General features: G+C 37.1%; 2 protein-coding genes across 2 annotated transcripts; one reads left to right on the top strand and one right to left on the bottom strand.

Moving 5' to 3' along the window:
* Positions 1 to 148: 148 nt before the first annotated feature.
* Positions 149 to 8,182, top strand: LOC131799305 (HMG box-containing protein 1). Its single transcript, XM_059117021.2, has 4 exons — positions 149 to 641; positions 2,754 to 2,897; positions 4,365 to 4,969; positions 5,502 to 8,182. Exons 1-4 carry the CDS (start codon positions 530 to 532, stop codon positions 6,402 to 6,404), a joined length of 1,764 nt encoding a protein of 587 aa, XP_058973004.2. The 5' UTR covers positions 149 to 529; the 3' UTR covers positions 6,405 to 8,182.
* Positions 8,183 to 9,236: 1,054 nt separating this feature from the next.
* On the bottom strand, positions 9,237 to 17,491 carry LOC131799307 (GMP reductase 2-like). The gene is made up of 10 exons (XM_059117022.2): positions 17,277 to 17,491; positions 15,212 to 15,337; positions 13,817 to 13,900; positions 13,157 to 13,330; positions 12,828 to 12,909; positions 12,445 to 12,551; positions 11,903 to 11,945; positions 11,672 to 11,728; positions 11,288 to 11,390; positions 9,237 to 10,425 (listed from the first exon to the last, which is right to left on the bottom strand). The coding sequence occupies exons 1-10, from the start codon at positions 17,367 to 17,369 to the stop codon at positions 10,245 to 10,247; spliced, it is 1,050 nt and encodes a 349-aa protein (XP_058973005.1). The 5' UTR covers positions 17,370 to 17,491; the 3' UTR covers positions 9,237 to 10,244.
* Positions 17,492 to 17,586: the final 95 nt, after the last annotated feature.

Genomic DNA, 17,586 nt, shown 5'->3' with positions numbered 1-17,586 from the left:
CAAATAAGCTCTAAATATAAGTTGCCATCATTCAGTTTTGTTTCTTCGAAAAAGTCAGCCTCGGTTCGGTGAGTAAATTACTTCCTGTCTCGAAGTGGCGCCAATTCAATTCACCCAAGCTGATTATTTATTCACGACAAGAGTTGAAGGTCGCGAATTTTCTCTGCATTTCATTGAATTGAAAATTATCGGATATCAGGCCAGTGTAAATATCTGCGAGTCACGCCGCTTTATGCTTGAGAAAACTCTTTGTCATGGCACCCACGGAGGAACCGAAAGTACACTTATCGTGAAAAGGAATGGACGTTTTTTAGTTTTACAGCGTTTGACATATAACTCAGCTGTGCTTAAGTCGATTTCTTGCGAAGTTTGATTGTTGTAGGAAAACGACCGTAGAGCTCTTAGAAAAGCCGTGTCGTGTATAAGTCAACGTGGTTTTCTTCTCAGTGTTTCGTTTACTTAATTTGGATGAGAAAAGGAACTTTTTGCGAAGTTTCTAATCAAATAATTGAACAACATCCGTGAAAAGATGTCCAGTGACAATAGCGCTCCAACTGCTCCCGGCGAGGGAATTTCAGCTGCTTCGGTCGCCGCGGCCTCCTTCTCGTCGGATTCTTCTTCGCAATCTTTGAATTCACAAGGTACGTTTAAAAATTTTACCTCAACCTTTCCTGCAGAAGCTTCAGGATTTATTTTCTAACCGTTGAGGTTTTTTTCTGTCGCGTAGGTTTTGAAATGTAATGGTTTTCGGTTCTGTTACTGCATAAATTAACGCTGTCTTTCTAACAAAAGGTTGTTTGTACGTTTTTTTCCAGCTTTCGAGGTAGTGATGGCTACATTTTAACCTATGTACTTGAAATGATTTGAAAATACCTTAAATTGAAGTAATTTTTGTTTATTACTGTGTCATTTCGGTCGAGTTTCGTCGCGTCACAAGGAAAGCTTAGCTCTTTACTCAACACGTTTCGAGGGGCTGCCTATGTCACGTTTTCTCTTCAGGAGAGCAATCCCAATCATCGCCCTATTCGTAGACAGGCGATATGTTCAGCGGTGCAAATACGTAATATAATGTTCGCAAAGATGCCGTGTAATATGGTGGCCGTCGTTGGTGAGCTTCTAGTTTAATATCGTGATGTACGAGAAAACGGGTGATGTTTGTCACTGTGAGATCGCATGACACGAGGAGTAGATAGAAATTTGCATACGGATGCTCCATGTTTACAACACCTTTTAGCCCCGTTCACGAAATAAGTTGCATCTTTTGAAATATTTTTCAAACTTACGCGTTAAAATTGATTAAACGCCGCAAGAGCGTCAATTTTATTTTTATAACAGTGAATGCTCTGATTTGCGATCGATTTATGTATCTCGCGTGTTTGATTCGATCAGTGTCGATGTCCCTCGGTAAACATGCAAATGAAACTTGTTATTGAAATATTTTAATTTCTGCATCGCTTTCAGCGGCAAGTGAAGTATTTCTATTCACAAGGCGAAGAAGAGAACAAATATTCCTCATCTATTCTAAGCTTATTTTACTAATCTTTGTCCGCCCAGGTGAAAAATTTGAACGATAATTTAGTAAGAGAACTTGCTCAAATTTTAAATTTTTTCCTCTCACTGCATCAAATACTTAACAGTCGTTTCGGTAATATGAAGGTTCTTGGTAATGCACTGGGCATGGTATTAATCCAATGGCAAAGTAGCAAACATACCTTTTGACATCAGAGGATCATAGTCTGTTGATTTAGGTCACACAATTCTTGCAGGGACACAATTTAACACATCAAGGGTTTTTTTTTTAATCTCCGTTTGTTTGGCTACCGAATTACCACAGTGCAGTATTTATTTGGCTGGCATTCAAGTGATTGAAGAGTGGACATTGAAGAATAGTTATGACAAAATTAGGTAGTCTGTATAAACTTTCATGTGTTATACAGATCAATATTTGTTGTTGTTGTTATTGATGTGACTAGTAGATTGGATCCTTGTCAAACTTTCACTATGTATAGTGGACTTCCTTTGAGGGTAAACCCTTGGGAATATAAGAAGAGTCCCTTGTAAAGAGGTGACCCCTCCATGGAGGAGTATTTACAGAGAAGATTGTGTTCCCTGAATAGAAGTGTTGAAAAAGAGAAGTTTTGCTGGAGATGGTTTGATCACCTACAAGCTCTTTATGGCTCAGTTAGTAGAACAGTAGAACTGCAAAATGGTTAGGTCTGACTCTTGAGTCTTCCAAGGAAACCAAAAGTTTCCTTTTTGTCCCACACGTGCAGCAGCTCTCTTTTGATCAATTTGTGACTGGAAAAGAAATCTGGATACAGTAAAAAAATGTTTGCTCATGAAAAGAAACCAGATGTAGCACAATTAAGAACATTTTGTTTAAAGATCATTCTGTTCTGTTATATACAGCTTCCAACTTTGGAATATGTATGTTAGATATTAGTGCAGTGGATGAGAAGGGAGTTAATTACAAGTTGCTGCTAGTCTTAGACTAATACAAAAAGTGCAAACAAACTTTAGTGTTTATACTTGCAGTTGGTCTAGCTCTAATTTATTAACAAGGGAAAATGCTTTTTTATAAAATGGACATGTCAAGTTTATACCTGTAACCTGCAGTGTATATCCTTTGTATAAATGCCTCACATAACAAGCCCAAATTGCATTAGGCAACAGAAAAATTCTACAATATTATCTAACTTTAAAATCATGCAAAATTATGGTCTGTGTTTAACATTTACTCAAATTTGTTACAGAAAATGCTCTGCAGTGTTCTGAATCATTAGTGTCTTCAGGACCATCAGATGATAGTCAAACCGATTCTCAGGCAATCTCTCTGGGTGGGAGTGTGTTTACAGCCATCCAGTTACCAGCAAGAGCTGGCAATGAAGTAGGATCAGGTACGTGTTCTTGAAGCTTGCAAGCAGAATATGAGCACCATGGCACAGAAGTGGTAGAACCTTGAGGGTCTTCCTGGGTCATCAGTAGATGGCAGCAACCTGAGATTTATCCCTGTGTATTTGAGGATTTGATTTTAGTTGTCATACTCTTTGTTTCCTCTTTATTCATCACAACTACCTGCATCAGGTTGAGAGGACACCTACTTTAAATCTCACTGAGAACACTGGGCTTTGCTCCAAATTTCTCATGGACGTGTCTCGTGCAGTATTGTTGTACATGCAAGGGTACCAATAAGAACCTGTGTGTAGGATACCATAAGGCAGCAAATTGATGATCCCCACTAAAAATTAGATTTCATTAAAACAACTTTTTCTCTTGACTAAATGTTTGAACGTGTCCTTTAGTAGCATGACCTAATGACGTGGGATATTGATCAAATGAAGCCTTTAAGTGCTACTGTGGTTCTTTCTTTATTCACTCCAAGCTTTCGCCATTCTATGGCATCATCAGGGATCATCAGAGGGCATCATCAGCTCCCTGATGATGCTGTAGAAAGGCGAAAGCTCGGAGTGAATAAAGAAAGAACCACAGTAGCACTTAAAGGCTTCATTTGATCAATATCCCACATTTTTCTCTTGATTTTCTGAAAAAAAATCTAATCTCCATTTGCCTATTTTAGTCAACTTATTCTACCTCTCTTCTTAGCAAAGCAATCAAAACCCTATCAGGTTTGAGTATCTACATTTTTGTTGCACTGGTGGTAAATTCGCTTCTGGGGTATCATTTTCTGCTCTAAACTAGATTAAGTTTGCTTAACTTATTTCTTATTCTTTAGTCTGGTGAACCATGTTATTGCCACAAAGAGCCAAACAATCCAAAAAAATTTTTAAGGCTGTACTATGGGGTGATTTTCTTTTTTAACCCTTTAAAGAGTGACTAGCATCTAATTTCTCCTTACAATATCACCCCTGAATCACACATTAAGGTCACGAGAATAAAGGAAATGATCACCAACTAAAGAAGCTCTTGATTGTTTGACAAATTCTCCAGGTCACCACCTCAGCAAATGCACAGAGAACAGTTTGGAGAATAGGTATACTCATGTAAGGGTGTAAAAGGTTAAGGATCATGAGACACAGGGCAATAAAAGATCTGTACAGAGGTCAATAATTGATGAGCAGTGTGCCAATGTTTGACAAACACTCAATCTTTACTTGGCAATTGTTATGTTCAAGATAATGGCAGATTAATGAGAGAGAGGTGGAGATATTTAGCAACCATTGGGCAAGCATTAGTCAATCACTGGCATACTCATTCAATTATTGGTAAACCATCAGGAGGAAGGGAAATTTCTTGTTGCAGTGAAAGGGTCAAAGATGTGTACACATAAAATCAGGTTATTTACTCTTCCATGACAAGTATGTATAAAAATAATGTATTTTTGCCAACTTTCTTTTCTGGATTAGATGTGTCAACTTCTGATAGTGGTCTAGGCAAAGATGCCTGTGATTCCGAGGCAAGAGTTTCTGCTCCAACACTGCCTTTTGTGCCCCAGTCACACCTCATTGACAAGTTGCCAGTTCCTGCATCAAATGGTTTACACTACTCTCCTGGACTCCTAGCAGCCAGTAACCTTTCTCAGTTGGCAGAGTTAGCTGCTAATAAGTCTGCTATACATCAAACTCCACCAAACACCACCCAGCTATCTGCACAGCCCATGCAACCACACCTCATTGGAAACCAAACTAGATTTGTCCTTCCTGGACAGGGAATACCTACTCCTATCATTGGGACATATCCCTCAGGAACTTTGATGCAAGTACCAGGACAATATCAGGGATTTCCCCCTGTCCCTCATCAGGTGCCTCCACCATTCATTAAAGGTTCCAACATTCAGCTTACTACTGGTGATGTAAAGAGAGTTGAAGACCTTTCCACAGAAGATTTCATTCACAGTATCAGACAGAGTCCTGAACTTAAGCTAGAGACAAGCACTGTTGTAAAAATTGAAGATGGAACAGAACCTGGAAGCACTCATATTACTTTCACTATCAACAGTTCTAAAATACAGGTAGAAAGAAATAGTGATATGAAATTTGTGGTACAAAACTGCTCTTAGAAGGTCCAATCTAGTTTTAGATGAGTTTCAGTATTTCTGAAAAGTTATTTTTATGTACATCACAAAAGGTTCATAATTTTCCACTTCTAACTTGATGCATTTAGAAGGTTTTGCTTGAATATCTTGAGTGAAAACTTGAATCTTAGTTTCTACACAGTCCTTTTATGTTCACTTAGATCATCATCCATGTTGCAAACTAAGAAAAAAAGCAGTGGCAGATTTAGGGAATGTGAATGCGATAACTGTTACAAGAAGAGACTGTGGACAGATTGCCACTATTTTACACAGAAACATGGTGGCTTAAACGCACTACTTTTTACCTATTATCATATAATTATTAGAGCCACACTGCACCTATGTACCCTTCCTAGACAATTCTGTGCAATAATCTGATTCATGAGCACTCCTTAGTGTGTGGTCATGAACAAACCTGATCAACGTGTAAAACTGATCAGTTATATGATGACTTTTTTTTTTTTTTAAGGTGATTCTAAACTGTCCTGTAGAGCATCCATTTTTCGTTTATGGTCAGGGGTGGACATCAAGCAGTCCAGAACAGTCCTCAACCAAGTACAACCTTAACTGCCAGCAGTTGAAAGTTGGTGATGTGTGTATTTTTCTCTCTGCATCCAGTGCCCCTAGTATTCCTGGTGGGCTTGGATTTTCAAGTTCACCAGCCATTCAAGTGAGTGGAGCTGGTTCTACTCTAACACAATCTGCTTCAGTAGTCTTGTCAAATGCAGTGAAGTCTCCATCTGTGAGTAGCAGCACAGGACAAACAGTGACTTCTGTGTCAGTGTCATATGCCCAGACATTGCCTGGAATTGTAACCTTACCGGGAAACATACCTGGGGTTGTTGTTACTTCATCAATGCCACCTGGCATTCCTGCAGTGTACCCAGGAAGTTTTCCCTCAGCCCAAAATATTGGCCAGGGGAAGGTTGCTGGGCAGAGTGGAACTGACAGGTCATCTGTTCCACAGCCAGTACAGGGGTTCACACCTGATGGAAAACCATCAGAATCTCCACATTCCACTGCAGCAGTACCAGGAGGTTTTCCTTTGTCTGGGGCACCTTTCTACCAACCACTTACAGGAACATTTATGACGGCTATGCCTCCAGGACAAACATTTGTGCAAGGAACTGTTATGCCACAGGGTTCTGTGGGAAATGGTCTGCTTGTTGCTGCAGTTGGTTTTGTACCAGGGAGACCACCAGCACCATTTGTTCAACCTGGAATGCTCTATGGCTCCACACCAATGGAAATGCTACAAAAAGGAGGCGACAGCAAACCAGAAGAATATTCACAAAAGGAAAGGACTGAATCACAAACTGAATTGTCACAACCTGATGCCAAGAGGGCAAGAGGAGAAACAGAAGTAAAATAGACCTTTAATTTGTGAGTGTTTTTATAGATAAGAGAAAATCAAGGCGACTGGAAAAGAGATATTGTTATATAAATGTATATTATATATATATATAAGAAAAATGTCTTATAACTTTTATTTATTTGTAGGTAAGGCAAAAATCTGAAGTTGTCTTTAGTCATACCAACCATTAACGAGGATAGTAACATTTTGTGTTTTCTTAGCAAAGAAGTGTCCTGTATTAAATCTTGTAAATGTTGTGTTCAATCTTGCTGTAAGCACCTATTCTCCACTATGATTTGAAATGGCTTTACAGTATAATTGATTTAGTTCAGTGGAGTAAACACAATCTGAGGTACTTGTAAGTATCATAAGGATTATTTAAAAGAAACACTTCATAGTTAAAAAAACCTTCATCCAATCTTACTGTGGTCATTTGAATCATTTTATTTTTAAAAAAAGTAATTTTTTTTCTTTTTATTTGGTATTGTTTTCAGAGACCTTACAAATAAGTAGTGATAAGTGTCACACAAAGTTTAGACCTCAAAGTGGGTCATTCCTGAAAAAATATTTGCCAACTCTTAATGGTTAAATTTCAACACAAAGTAGCAGAAAACTCTCTCTGATTGGTGTGATACTTGGAATTTCTTCAAGCAAGGAACCTTATCAAACTACTGTAGCTGGATTAGCTATTAACAATTGATGATACAACTAGTAACAATTACAACTAATTAAGTGTGGAACATAGTACTAAACAGGAGTGGTAGCCTGGCAGAACTGCCTACATCAAGTTACGGACACCAAATTGCAGAATACTTTGAAGAACATTCTATTAAGAACTTGACAGATATCTAATATTGAGGTTTGAGGGAATGTTGTGAATTCAGAATTATGTCTATCCAAAACATATTTTGAAAGAGTTTCATCTAACCACACATGAAGAGCAGAGTAAGTTGAGGGGTCAATTACAGTGATGTTTGATAGGGTGTAAGTAGTGTCAGTGATAGGACCAGTTCAAGCTCAAACGAATATCAATAGATGCATCATAGCTATGCCCTAAGAAGGACATTTGAAGGCTCGTCTGTTTGCAACTTGGGTGTCTAGCTCTCAAATGCTGTTGTGCAACCAAAGTTATGAAGGTTGCACAAGGACTGGAGTTGGTGGCATGTGGCTCTTGGGCTCTGCTGGACCACTTCTTTGATACAAATATTCTTAAAGTTAGTGGGAAGTGTAAGCTACAAGCCACAGTTGAGATTGCTTTTTGAGTCTGATTGTTTGAGAGGATGCCAGACTTAGGAAGAGTGCAACTCCAGATTATACTCAATAATCATCAATTGAAAATGTTCCTGTTTATTTATTTATTTTAGGATAAGTGTTAATGAGACAGTTTTAAAATAGTAAATGATTACTAAGTTATTAACTTACTGATGGTAATTGTGTTTGATATGATTTTGTAAGTTTGGGTTTCGTAAATGTGCTAGCAAGAACTAAAATATGTTATGGTTAACTTATTTCTTGTAAGCATGTCTTTGAAGCAATATGTGTTGAAATTTTTAAAATCATTTTAAGGTTTTAACTTTTGCTCTCAAACAGATTTTATCACTTTCTTGTTAAAGACACGTTAACAAGTACAACACAACACTAACAGCTGACATGACTATCACTTCAGGTCTCTTCACTCAAAGTGAAACCAACACATTAGTATTTCAGTTTTGTTTTAAACCTATTGAACTGTAATGTAGCTAAGGTTTTTTTTAAGTGGTGTTTTGATTGCTAATATTAAAAGCATGTTCTTTACAGTAGTATTCTTTTCTTCAAGAATTGAAAGTTTGTAATGTTGATTTAGTAGAAAGCCCCATTTTATTTTGCTATATGTTTTCCAACTTAACGGTGATGCAATTTTTTTGGTTGCTCAGCATGTATAAACCATGCCATGACCAATCCAACTCTTGTCACTCATTTGGAAAGAAAGGCTAACTTCCAAACCTGGTTGCATAGGATTTTCACACTCAGAGTTTGTCTGTTTAAAATGAGTCTTAAAGGCACTAGGACTTAGATTGTGCTGTAAGGAAAAATTGAGTCGAATTGTTGTTCAAGTTGACTTTACATGCACAACATATCAGGGAGATAATATACCTTACTGAATTTTAACTCATAATGTACATTCTCAACTGAAATTATTTGTACACTACCAACTGGAGGGAAACAGCTTTAGGCTTGATTTCAGCTCATTCCTCTTCACTTCTTTCTGAGGTATCCCTGGGAAGGAAGAGGAATGTGGAGTCACTACTAGAACAGAGGCTGGTATTGACAATGACTAGTTCAAAATTGGGGTTTTTTCTTAAGTTTTGCATTGAGCCAAACAGTTGAATTGTGGGTGCAAGGGAGGTGGTGCAAAAATGAAGGATGCTATACTGTTTAATCACCAGAAGTGGACAGCAGTCAGTCAGAGAACATACATAAATGGGTTTTGGCAGGCTGCCCAGCAAATTTCCCACCTTAAGATCGGGCAATGTGTGGAAAAAGAAAAAACCACCATACAAATGAGTTTAGGTGCTCATAAACATCTGCATAAGGAAGAAAAAGTTGGGAAAAGGAAAGCTTATGAATCTATGGTTGACTTTATTTAGTCATAGGTGTTCTGTTCATTTAGTATTTTGTCTTGAAGTGTAGGACGTAGGTCTTACAAGAGGTTGTTTATAATTCCTGTTTAGGAAGTTTGGTTGTGTTAGATTGAAAGCACTAATAAACTGCCTCCCGATGGTTTCAACACTCACACATTGCATCTGCCCACTGTGTTGTTTTCAAATCACTACACCCTTGGTGATTAAAAATTGAAGGTTATAATTGTTTCTTTAGGAATACCTTTATTGAACTCCACTGTCATTACAAATTAATGCAAAAATATTCCAATAACTAAGTACTTCATATTGGAGTGTATTAACTTCAAATACTTCTACATATCTTAGTTCCATTTTTGTTTCATGAATGTGATAACAGGTCCATATCTCAGTATCAGAACTTTTAAGAAATAATCCTTTAGCTATGCCTTCTGAATTTGTTCCATGGTCACAACCCAGTGGTTCACAAGTATAGGATGGGTGCAAACCTTGTCAAAAATGTTTCACCATAAGAAAGATTGGAGCGAACCTCTGAAACACTCGTGCTAATTAGGGAATTAGAAGCAACATATTTAAAGTTACTACCTAAAAGTACAATCAACAAATTACAAAACATTTGTTTTAGAGCTAGGACTAACACCTTCAACCCATTACACCCACAAATCAGTATGCATACTGTTTTTTCCTGTTCTTCTGACAAATAGAATTTGTTTCAGGATATTCTCCTCCTCACAACTTTAGTATTTGATTCAGCAGTGATATTGTAGGAAGAAATTAAATACTAGTCACCCTTAGAGATGAAAGGGCTATTCTTTCATACTGTTGTCTGCACATCCTTAGAGTTTATTCCTCTAAATCTATTATTTAGTTTGACTTTTCTTTGAAGCCTGGTTTCACTCATAAATAAATTATTAAAACATAGTGTTATTTCTCCATATCAAGCATAGTATCAAGCAAGATTGTTTTTCATCACGAATCACTGCCTGATCTCTGATTTTCCCACATACATACAAATACATGCACAAAGAAGGAAAATATGAAAAAATATATAGTAATTAACAGTAACTTTAAACACCTTGCATCTAGTTCAAATTACCATTTTAACAAAAATTCTCATAAATTTTCTTCTACAGAAAATAATTTACAGTCTAGTAATATGGAAGTAAACCTCCATTGAAGGTAAAATGAACAATAGACTTCAAAGAAGACTTAATTGCCTTCTCAAGGCTTCTCTTAACTACTATGAGAAGACATTGTTCAGTTGCATGGTAACACGTATGAATGTAGTCCTTCTTGGAAGCTCTTTTAGCTTCTCAGCTCCAACATATGTGCATGTTGACCTCACACCACCAAGAATGTCTTTGACTGTGTCATGAACATTGCCACGGTAAGGAACCTCAACTGTCTTTCCTTCTGAGGATCTGCAAGGTAAGTTAAAAACCAAGCATTTCCTCTGAATCTGAATAAATAGCTGGAAATATTTCCTTAACATATGAGCCCACTAAAGAGCCAAACAAACAAAGATGTTCCTATGATTCAGTTAGTGGAGTATCAGAAGCTCAGAGGATTAACTCCCTTCCTATATTCTTATAAGTGGCACATGTTTGACATTTTTCCTTTTTACAGACTACACAAAAATTGACCATCGTTGTGTCTATCCATACACTCAATATCTAGCAAACCAACAACTCAGTTGATCAAGTGGCCAACCACAATAAGTCAGTTCAAGGTTCATATCCTTGTGGCCTTTCAGATTGTTTGTGCGCCACTCTCATGGCAAATGTTTCAGCGCATCTTTGATAAATATTTCCTTGTGTTAAATAAAACTTATGGAGAGAGTTTGCCATGACAGGATTCTTTTTTACTTCAGCACCAGGGTAAAACCTTGCATCACTGACAAAGAGCAAGAACAGTATTTACATCAACAGTTATGTCGACTGACAATTTTGAGCCTACAAAAACATATCTCTGCCCCAGGAACATAACATTTTCAGTCACAGAAATTAACAAAATAATACATTATCAATAAATCTATTAATTAAATATGTTACACTACAGTATCACTCTTCCACATCAAGAAACTAGGCTTCAGCACACACATTCATTGGCTAGTAACACACTCTTTCAGATTATTAGATCCTGATAGGATGATTAGTGTGACAAGGCAAAATGGCTACTTATTTTAGAATGATATTTAACCAGTGTCATTCTTTCTCAAAGACAAATATTTTCAGGCAAAAGAGTAGCAAGCGTATGTGAGGTGCTTTGACACAACAAACTCACCGGTAGTTGGCCACCCCTCCTGCATGTTTTTTCATTGCAGTTGTTGAACTCATGCCATAAAATATTTTGTACTGCTTTCCATCCCTTTCAATCAGTTCTCCACCTGATGAATAAGACATTTTTGCAAATGCAAGAAATTATCAACCTCTCAGAAGTTAATCAGTGGTTGTTAAGTTTTTATCCACCAGTAAAAATGAGTTATCCTTACAATGGTTCTGTCAGAAAATGTCAAGAATTGCTGGCTTTAAAGTGCCACACCAAGGCTTAGTGCAAAAAATAATAGACATTCATAAGTCAATCAACGAAATAGTTGTTGACATAAAATGTTGCTGTATTTTTAAGACTGTCATTTGCAAATGAAAGTAAGGATCATGTTTTACTTACCAGACTGATCATGGCCAGCAAACATGCCTCCCATCATGACAAAATCTGCACCAGCACCTGAGGTCACACATGAAACAATGTTATGAAACATGCAGGTTCCATGTAATAAGTGTATGAAAATAAGAATTTGCTCCAAAACAAGTTGTTAATTTTCTTGTTTGGAAAGGAGTGGGGAGTTAAATGCATGAATCATATAATTTTTTCTCAAAATAATGTTGAAAAACCATTTACCAAAAGCCTTTGAGACATCACCAGGACATGTACAGCCTCCATCCTGAAAAAAAAAATCAAAAAAGAGAAAAAAAGTAAAAGAAAAAAAATTTTTTGAACAATTAAATAAAGTCCACAAGGTATTCATAAGGAAAAGGCATCACTGATCAGAAAATTCTCCATCTAAATTTTGATTGTGTAAGCTACTTTTCACTCAGGCTTGGACAACATTCTTGCCTCACCAAAACTATTCTCCCACAACAAAATATATTCATGGACAACTGGATTCCATGTATAGCAATCATTACCAACTTCTTGCCTAGTGGCTTGCATTGCAGAGTATTATTTCCAATAAGGTCTTAAACAGAGACAGACAAGCACTTAGCACTTAACACTTAAACGGATGCCAGAAACAAGAAATCTTTGTGAGGATCAGGTTTCTCCACAAGGAGATTCTGTAACATGCTGTGGATAAAATTTCCTCCACAACAAAAATTCTGCCTTCAACTGAAAAGGGTTAGCAGGTATATTAATTAAAAAATACACCAAAAAAGTGAACATACAGAGATGATGTGTCCTTTAAGGCCATGTGCAGCATCAGCACATTCTAAAACTGCACTTAGCTGAGGGTATCCTACACCAGTCTGCCTTCGTGTAGTGCAAACAGAGCCTGTGACAAAATAGTCAGATAAAGTGTCAATTACCTAAATACTTTCAAATATTCTACTAGGCAACAGTTCAAAGTCTCATGGAAGACTAGTAAGGCCGTGAGTTTTTTTTTTCTTTTTCTGTTTCAGTAATCATAAATTCAAACATAGGGCTACTACATGACAGAAATCACCAATACATTTTCTGCAGCTCTGGTGAGGGGACATCCAACCTTGAACTCCATTCATAGAATCTCTGATTACAGAACTAATTTCTAGTCTCGTTATATAGTACTAACCAGGTCCAATGCCAACCTTGACAATGTCAGCTCCATTGAGAATTAACTGTTCAACCATTTCACCAGTCACAACATTTCCTGCCTAATGGTACAATAAAATGGTACCAAGAGATTCAAGTTGTTATTTCCTATATATAATTGCAGGATGGTTGAGAAGATATCTCAATGACCAGTTTTTCTAGTACAGTGGGTCATTTCTGAGATGCCTGAAGCATCTGCTTTAAAATGAGGCAACATGCTTTATCTACTTCACACTACATCTCACTTTCTTACAGTCTCAGGTAACAAGATTCTACTATTAAATATAGAACATTATTCACATTACCTACCATAATGATGTGGTCTGGAAAGTGGCTTCTTACAGTTTTAACAAATTCCACAAAATGTTCAGAATAGCCATTGGCAACATCAAGACAAATTGCTGGTATATCTGGGACAGCTTCCAGAACCTGCTTTAACTTTGATAAATCTTCATCAGACATTCCACAACTCGCAATTGTATACTGAAAAGTAAACAAGCAAACAACTTGAAGTATGATTATTGGAAATCCAGTTATCAAAATAACCCTTGATCACTTTATTATTGTCAGTTATAGCCTTCAATTTATTTGCTGCAATATTAACTAAGATATTTTCTGAATGTTAGCATACATGACATTTGTTGTTGTTATTTCAATTAAATTAGTTTTGTGACTCCATACTTAAAAAAGTTAATAACCATTGAACAAATAAGAAACTATCATGGCTTGCCATGACAGTCCTCAAGTCTTTTAAGGTTGCCTTGATTTATGATTATGAGTAAAAAACCACACAAACTGTGTGCACTGAGTAAATCTGTCTAAAATTTCTAGAAAAGGAAACTGGGCTGTCCAAGAAGTATCTTGCATGGCTCACTTCTGCTTTTCACTTTGACAGAAATTTGAGGATTGTGTTATTTCAAGTGATATGTTTTGCTGGCTTTTATTTGGAGAACAGAACTTAGAACTTACAGGCAACACTTTGGCATGGTCTTTTGCAAATTCCTTCCAGTCTTCCACAGAGTAATGTTTGTGAATTGCTGTCAAAAGTTTGTGCTGGAAATTGAATGCAAAGTATTTGTTAATGTGATAAATTTGAGCAGGAAGAGGGAAGGGGGGTCTAATTCAAAGATTTCCTACATCCTACTTAAAAATTACCCAGCCCTCTACACAAAAATTTTCACAGTTAAATGGGAGCTAAGAAAGAACTCCTGATACCATTTATATATTTGACAAATGAAGGCCAATTACACTCTAGGATTACATAAAAATAGGAATATTTACTTTTCCATTTCTTTTTTCACTATGAGATAAGTCTAGTTGTATGATTTTGGTATCCAATAACACTGCTCTTCAGTTTTCTAATCTTGAAATTTGGTTTTCCTTTTTGTGGCTACCACCTCCCATAGCACCACATGTTATTAAAATGAGTGAGTGATGGTAACAATAGAAAGCTGAACTTCCCGCCACTCTGACCCAATGTCACTTAGTTTGTTCCACAGTATCTTTGTAGTTCAACATTTTCACTAGAGATTATTGGGTGCATTACACACTAAAGAAAGAAGTAAGCTCTTTGAAACAAATCATTTTGTGCCTATAAATCAAAGAAGTCATTTTTTTGGTTCTTGCTGTGCCACTAGAGAAGACAACAGAAGAGGATAAGCATCTTACAATCATTTTAGGATAGTGCTTGATTGTGAACAAAACTTCCCCTTCCAGAAATAATATCACACCTATTAAGATATTATCTTAACAGGTGTGATCAGCACATCATGAAAACTTTGAAGAAATTTTTTTCTTTGAAATGAGAAAATTTTACAGTTTAAATCAGTGACCTATGCCCAAAAGAGCCACTAAATTTGGGAAGCAAGCAAGCTGCAAAATATGATATCTTCAGTTTACAGATTAACCCTATTCAATGGAATGATGGAAGGGTGGAATGGCAGAATATCCTAAAACATGGAATGACAGAGTTCCCAGCTTCACCAATTTATCTAAATATTCTGAGCTATTGTTCAGATGTAAGAAATTTATAATCCCTCATGCTTTTAGAGGATGGCAATGATTTTGTTCCAGTTTCTGATCAGAACTGCCCCCTTCCTTTTTGAAGAGGGAGCCCAAATTAACCAGTTACACCCTAATATCAGTATGCATATTCTCCATACTGTTCTCTATACATTTCCTTAAGTGGTGACAAGGAGAATTTGTTGATCAATCAAGAGAATATTTAGTTAGTGATCATTTCCTTTATTCTCGTGACCTTACTGTGTGATGCAGGGGTTATACTGTTGGGAGAAATAGGATGCTAGTCACTCTCAGTGGTTAAAGGATTAAGGGTTTTGTATTTAAACCTTATCCCCAACATACCTCTGCCAAGGCTACAGCCATATCAAATGTACCAATGGTGTCCATGTTTGCACTAATGATTGGCACAACATCCTCAGGCAGTCCCTTCTTTGCATACTTAAAGTGAAAGTGTCTTGCCAGCACAACCTATTATTGCAACAAACAAATTTACATCATTCAAAATTCCAGGGTTTAAGCATCTCACAGATCTTTGTTTCAAGAACATTTTTAAATATGATATCTATATATATTTTTTCTAAAATGTTCCATCACAGTTTCAGTTCACTTACTACCAATACAGCACAACAGATGACAGAGAAACTAGTGCCTTTTAATTTATGGAAAGCAGCAATACAGATGAGATAATTCCCTTTGTTGCTGGTTTTTCAGAGCATCAATGTGGGATGGAAAAAAATGCTATTGGTACCAACACATCGTTTTTCTGCAAAGACTTGTTCTGTTAAAAGCAAATTAAATCTAGCAAATTTATATCTTAATAAAACTTAACTTCTACTCTACCCAACAATTTCCCACCTTCAGGTTCAAAGCCTGATGAGTTGACCTCATTTCTGTTGTATGCAAACATTAACAATTGATTCTAGGGAAATCCAGAGGAAACAGCTCAAAAGTTCAGATCCCAAATGTAGGATAATTACAAAAGAAATTAAATATCCTGAGTAACTTTAGAACAAGACTGCAAGAGCTGGCATGCAGACATTATACCAAATATAAAATGTGAGATGGCACATACAGAGTTAGAAGTGCAAAATTAAATCAATTAATCTTTTTAGCAATAACAGAGCTTGTCAGATTACAAGCTGTACTTTTTCCCATCTCATACCATGAGGTGAAGTCTGCACACAAACATCCACCCAGCAAGAGCTAAACCTGGTTTCCATATCACATGAAGTGACTAGAAGTATTACTACTCCCTCCCTTGATGGGGTGCTAGTCCATCCCAAGGTTACCCTCCTACATTTTATCAGGCTTCCCTGACACTTTGCTTGTACCCATTTATTCTCCTGAGTGGAGAGAGACACTGTGAGAGCATGGTGTCTTGCTCTAGAACACAACACATGGACTGGCCAGGTCTTGAACCCAGACCTCTTGACCCGGAGTCCAGTACACTGACCATTAGACCACCACATCTCTGACTTATACAATGGGTTGGAGATGGTTTCCTAAAATTGCCTATCAAATAGAGGATGGTTTTCAAGGCCTGGAGTGTGAAACAGGGAATACAATCCTGCGGGTTTGCTTTGGACTAGACACAATAAAAGGGGGTGTGAAGGTGGTGAATCCCAGTCCACACTTGACGCATTAACAATTATTTCAATCTTATTATGAAAATCTGTTTAACTATTGTAAAATTTGTCAAAATTTTGTACAACCTGTCAAACTACTGTACACCAGTTAACCGGGCTGGTCCATTTTCCAAGATCAGTCAAGGCTCATGAGAAGAGGCCCTTAATTTCCCCGCCTCCCACCCCATAACAATGACTGTAATCCAAAATTTTAACGAAAATTCACCCTGAACATTTCAAAGATTTTAAACTTATTGTGCATTGCAGGGTTCTGCTGCCATGTGTGAATGGAGTAATAGCAATGTCTTCTTCGTTTGGAGCGCTACCGCAAATTAATTATATTAATTATACTAATCGATAGTCAATATTTCCGTTCAAATGACACCAGACAATCAATGAAACTTATTTGCCACAAGACTGATCGAGACGATTTAAAGGAAAAAGTATGAGAAAAATCGTGAGATTAATGAACCAACAGTTTAGTTAAATGGTAACAAGAGAAAAAATTTGAACAACAAGAGGTTAACGCTGGCTCATGCTGAAACCAGCCGTGCAAAGCAGTAGGGAAGATTTTCCTCAGCTGTGTCTTTAATGACCCCTCCACTACTGCTCATCTACAAAATATTTTAAATATGAGTTGCACACTTTAAAAGCATGCCAACTCACGAGACAACACATCGACCACACAAATACGCCTCCCAGGGCTCCATAGCCAGTTGAGTAGAAAGAGGGCACAGCAGTTTTAGAGGGCAAGAAAAGTTTCCTTTTCCAATGCAACTTACGTCTGCTCGACTTCGGATAGTGCTTCGTTTGGGTCGAATCAATACATCTTTAAAATCCAACCTGATGCTGTGATCTAGATGAGGCATTTTCATAAACAGAAAGAACGTTTCACGGACCACTTGTTAGTTTGTACGATTTGGGAAAAATGGCGGGACCACAGTCAAACTATGTCACGTGGTTTGTGATGTCTCAATTTTATTATATTAGCCTCGATTCTTGGTTGACAGCATCGATCTGAAAAGCGACAGAGATCAAAAATATTTTGCATCAAAATACCATTAGCTTGGAAATAGCGAAGTATGTTTTAGC

Source organism: Pocillopora verrucosa, chromosome 3, assembly GCF_036669915.1.
Source record: "Pocillopora verrucosa isolate sample1 chromosome 3, ASM3666991v2, whole genome shotgun sequence".
Taxonomy (NCBI): Eukaryota; Metazoa; Cnidaria; class Anthozoa; order Scleractinia; family Pocilloporidae; genus Pocillopora; species Pocillopora verrucosa.
This window is presented reverse-complemented; position numbering and strand designations above follow the sequence as displayed.

Coding starts and splice junctions, on each gene's coding strand:
- LOC131799307 (XM_059117022.2), bottom strand. CDS start 17,369: ATGAAAATGCCTCATCTAGATCACAGCATCAGGTTGGATTTTAAAGAT. Junction 13,331..13,816: donor ACCATGCCAAAGTGTTGCCT/GTAAGTTCTAAG, acceptor TTTACTTTTCAG/TATACAATTGCGAGTTGTGG. Junction 11,391..11,671: donor TGCTGGCCATGATCAGTCTG/GTAAGTAAAACA, acceptor CTTATTCATCAG/GTGGAGAACTGATTGAAAGG.
- LOC131799305 (XM_059117021.2), top strand. CDS start 530: ATGTCCAGTGACAATAGCGCTCCAACTGCTCCCGGCGAGGGAATTTCA. Junction 642..2,753: donor GCAATCTTTGAATTCACAAG/GTACGTTTAAAA, acceptor AATTTGTTACAG/AAAATGCTCTGCAGTGTTCT. Junction 2,898..4,364: donor TGGCAATGAAGTAGGATCAG/GTACGTGTTCTT, acceptor TTTCTGGATTAG/ATGTGTCAACTTCTGATAGT.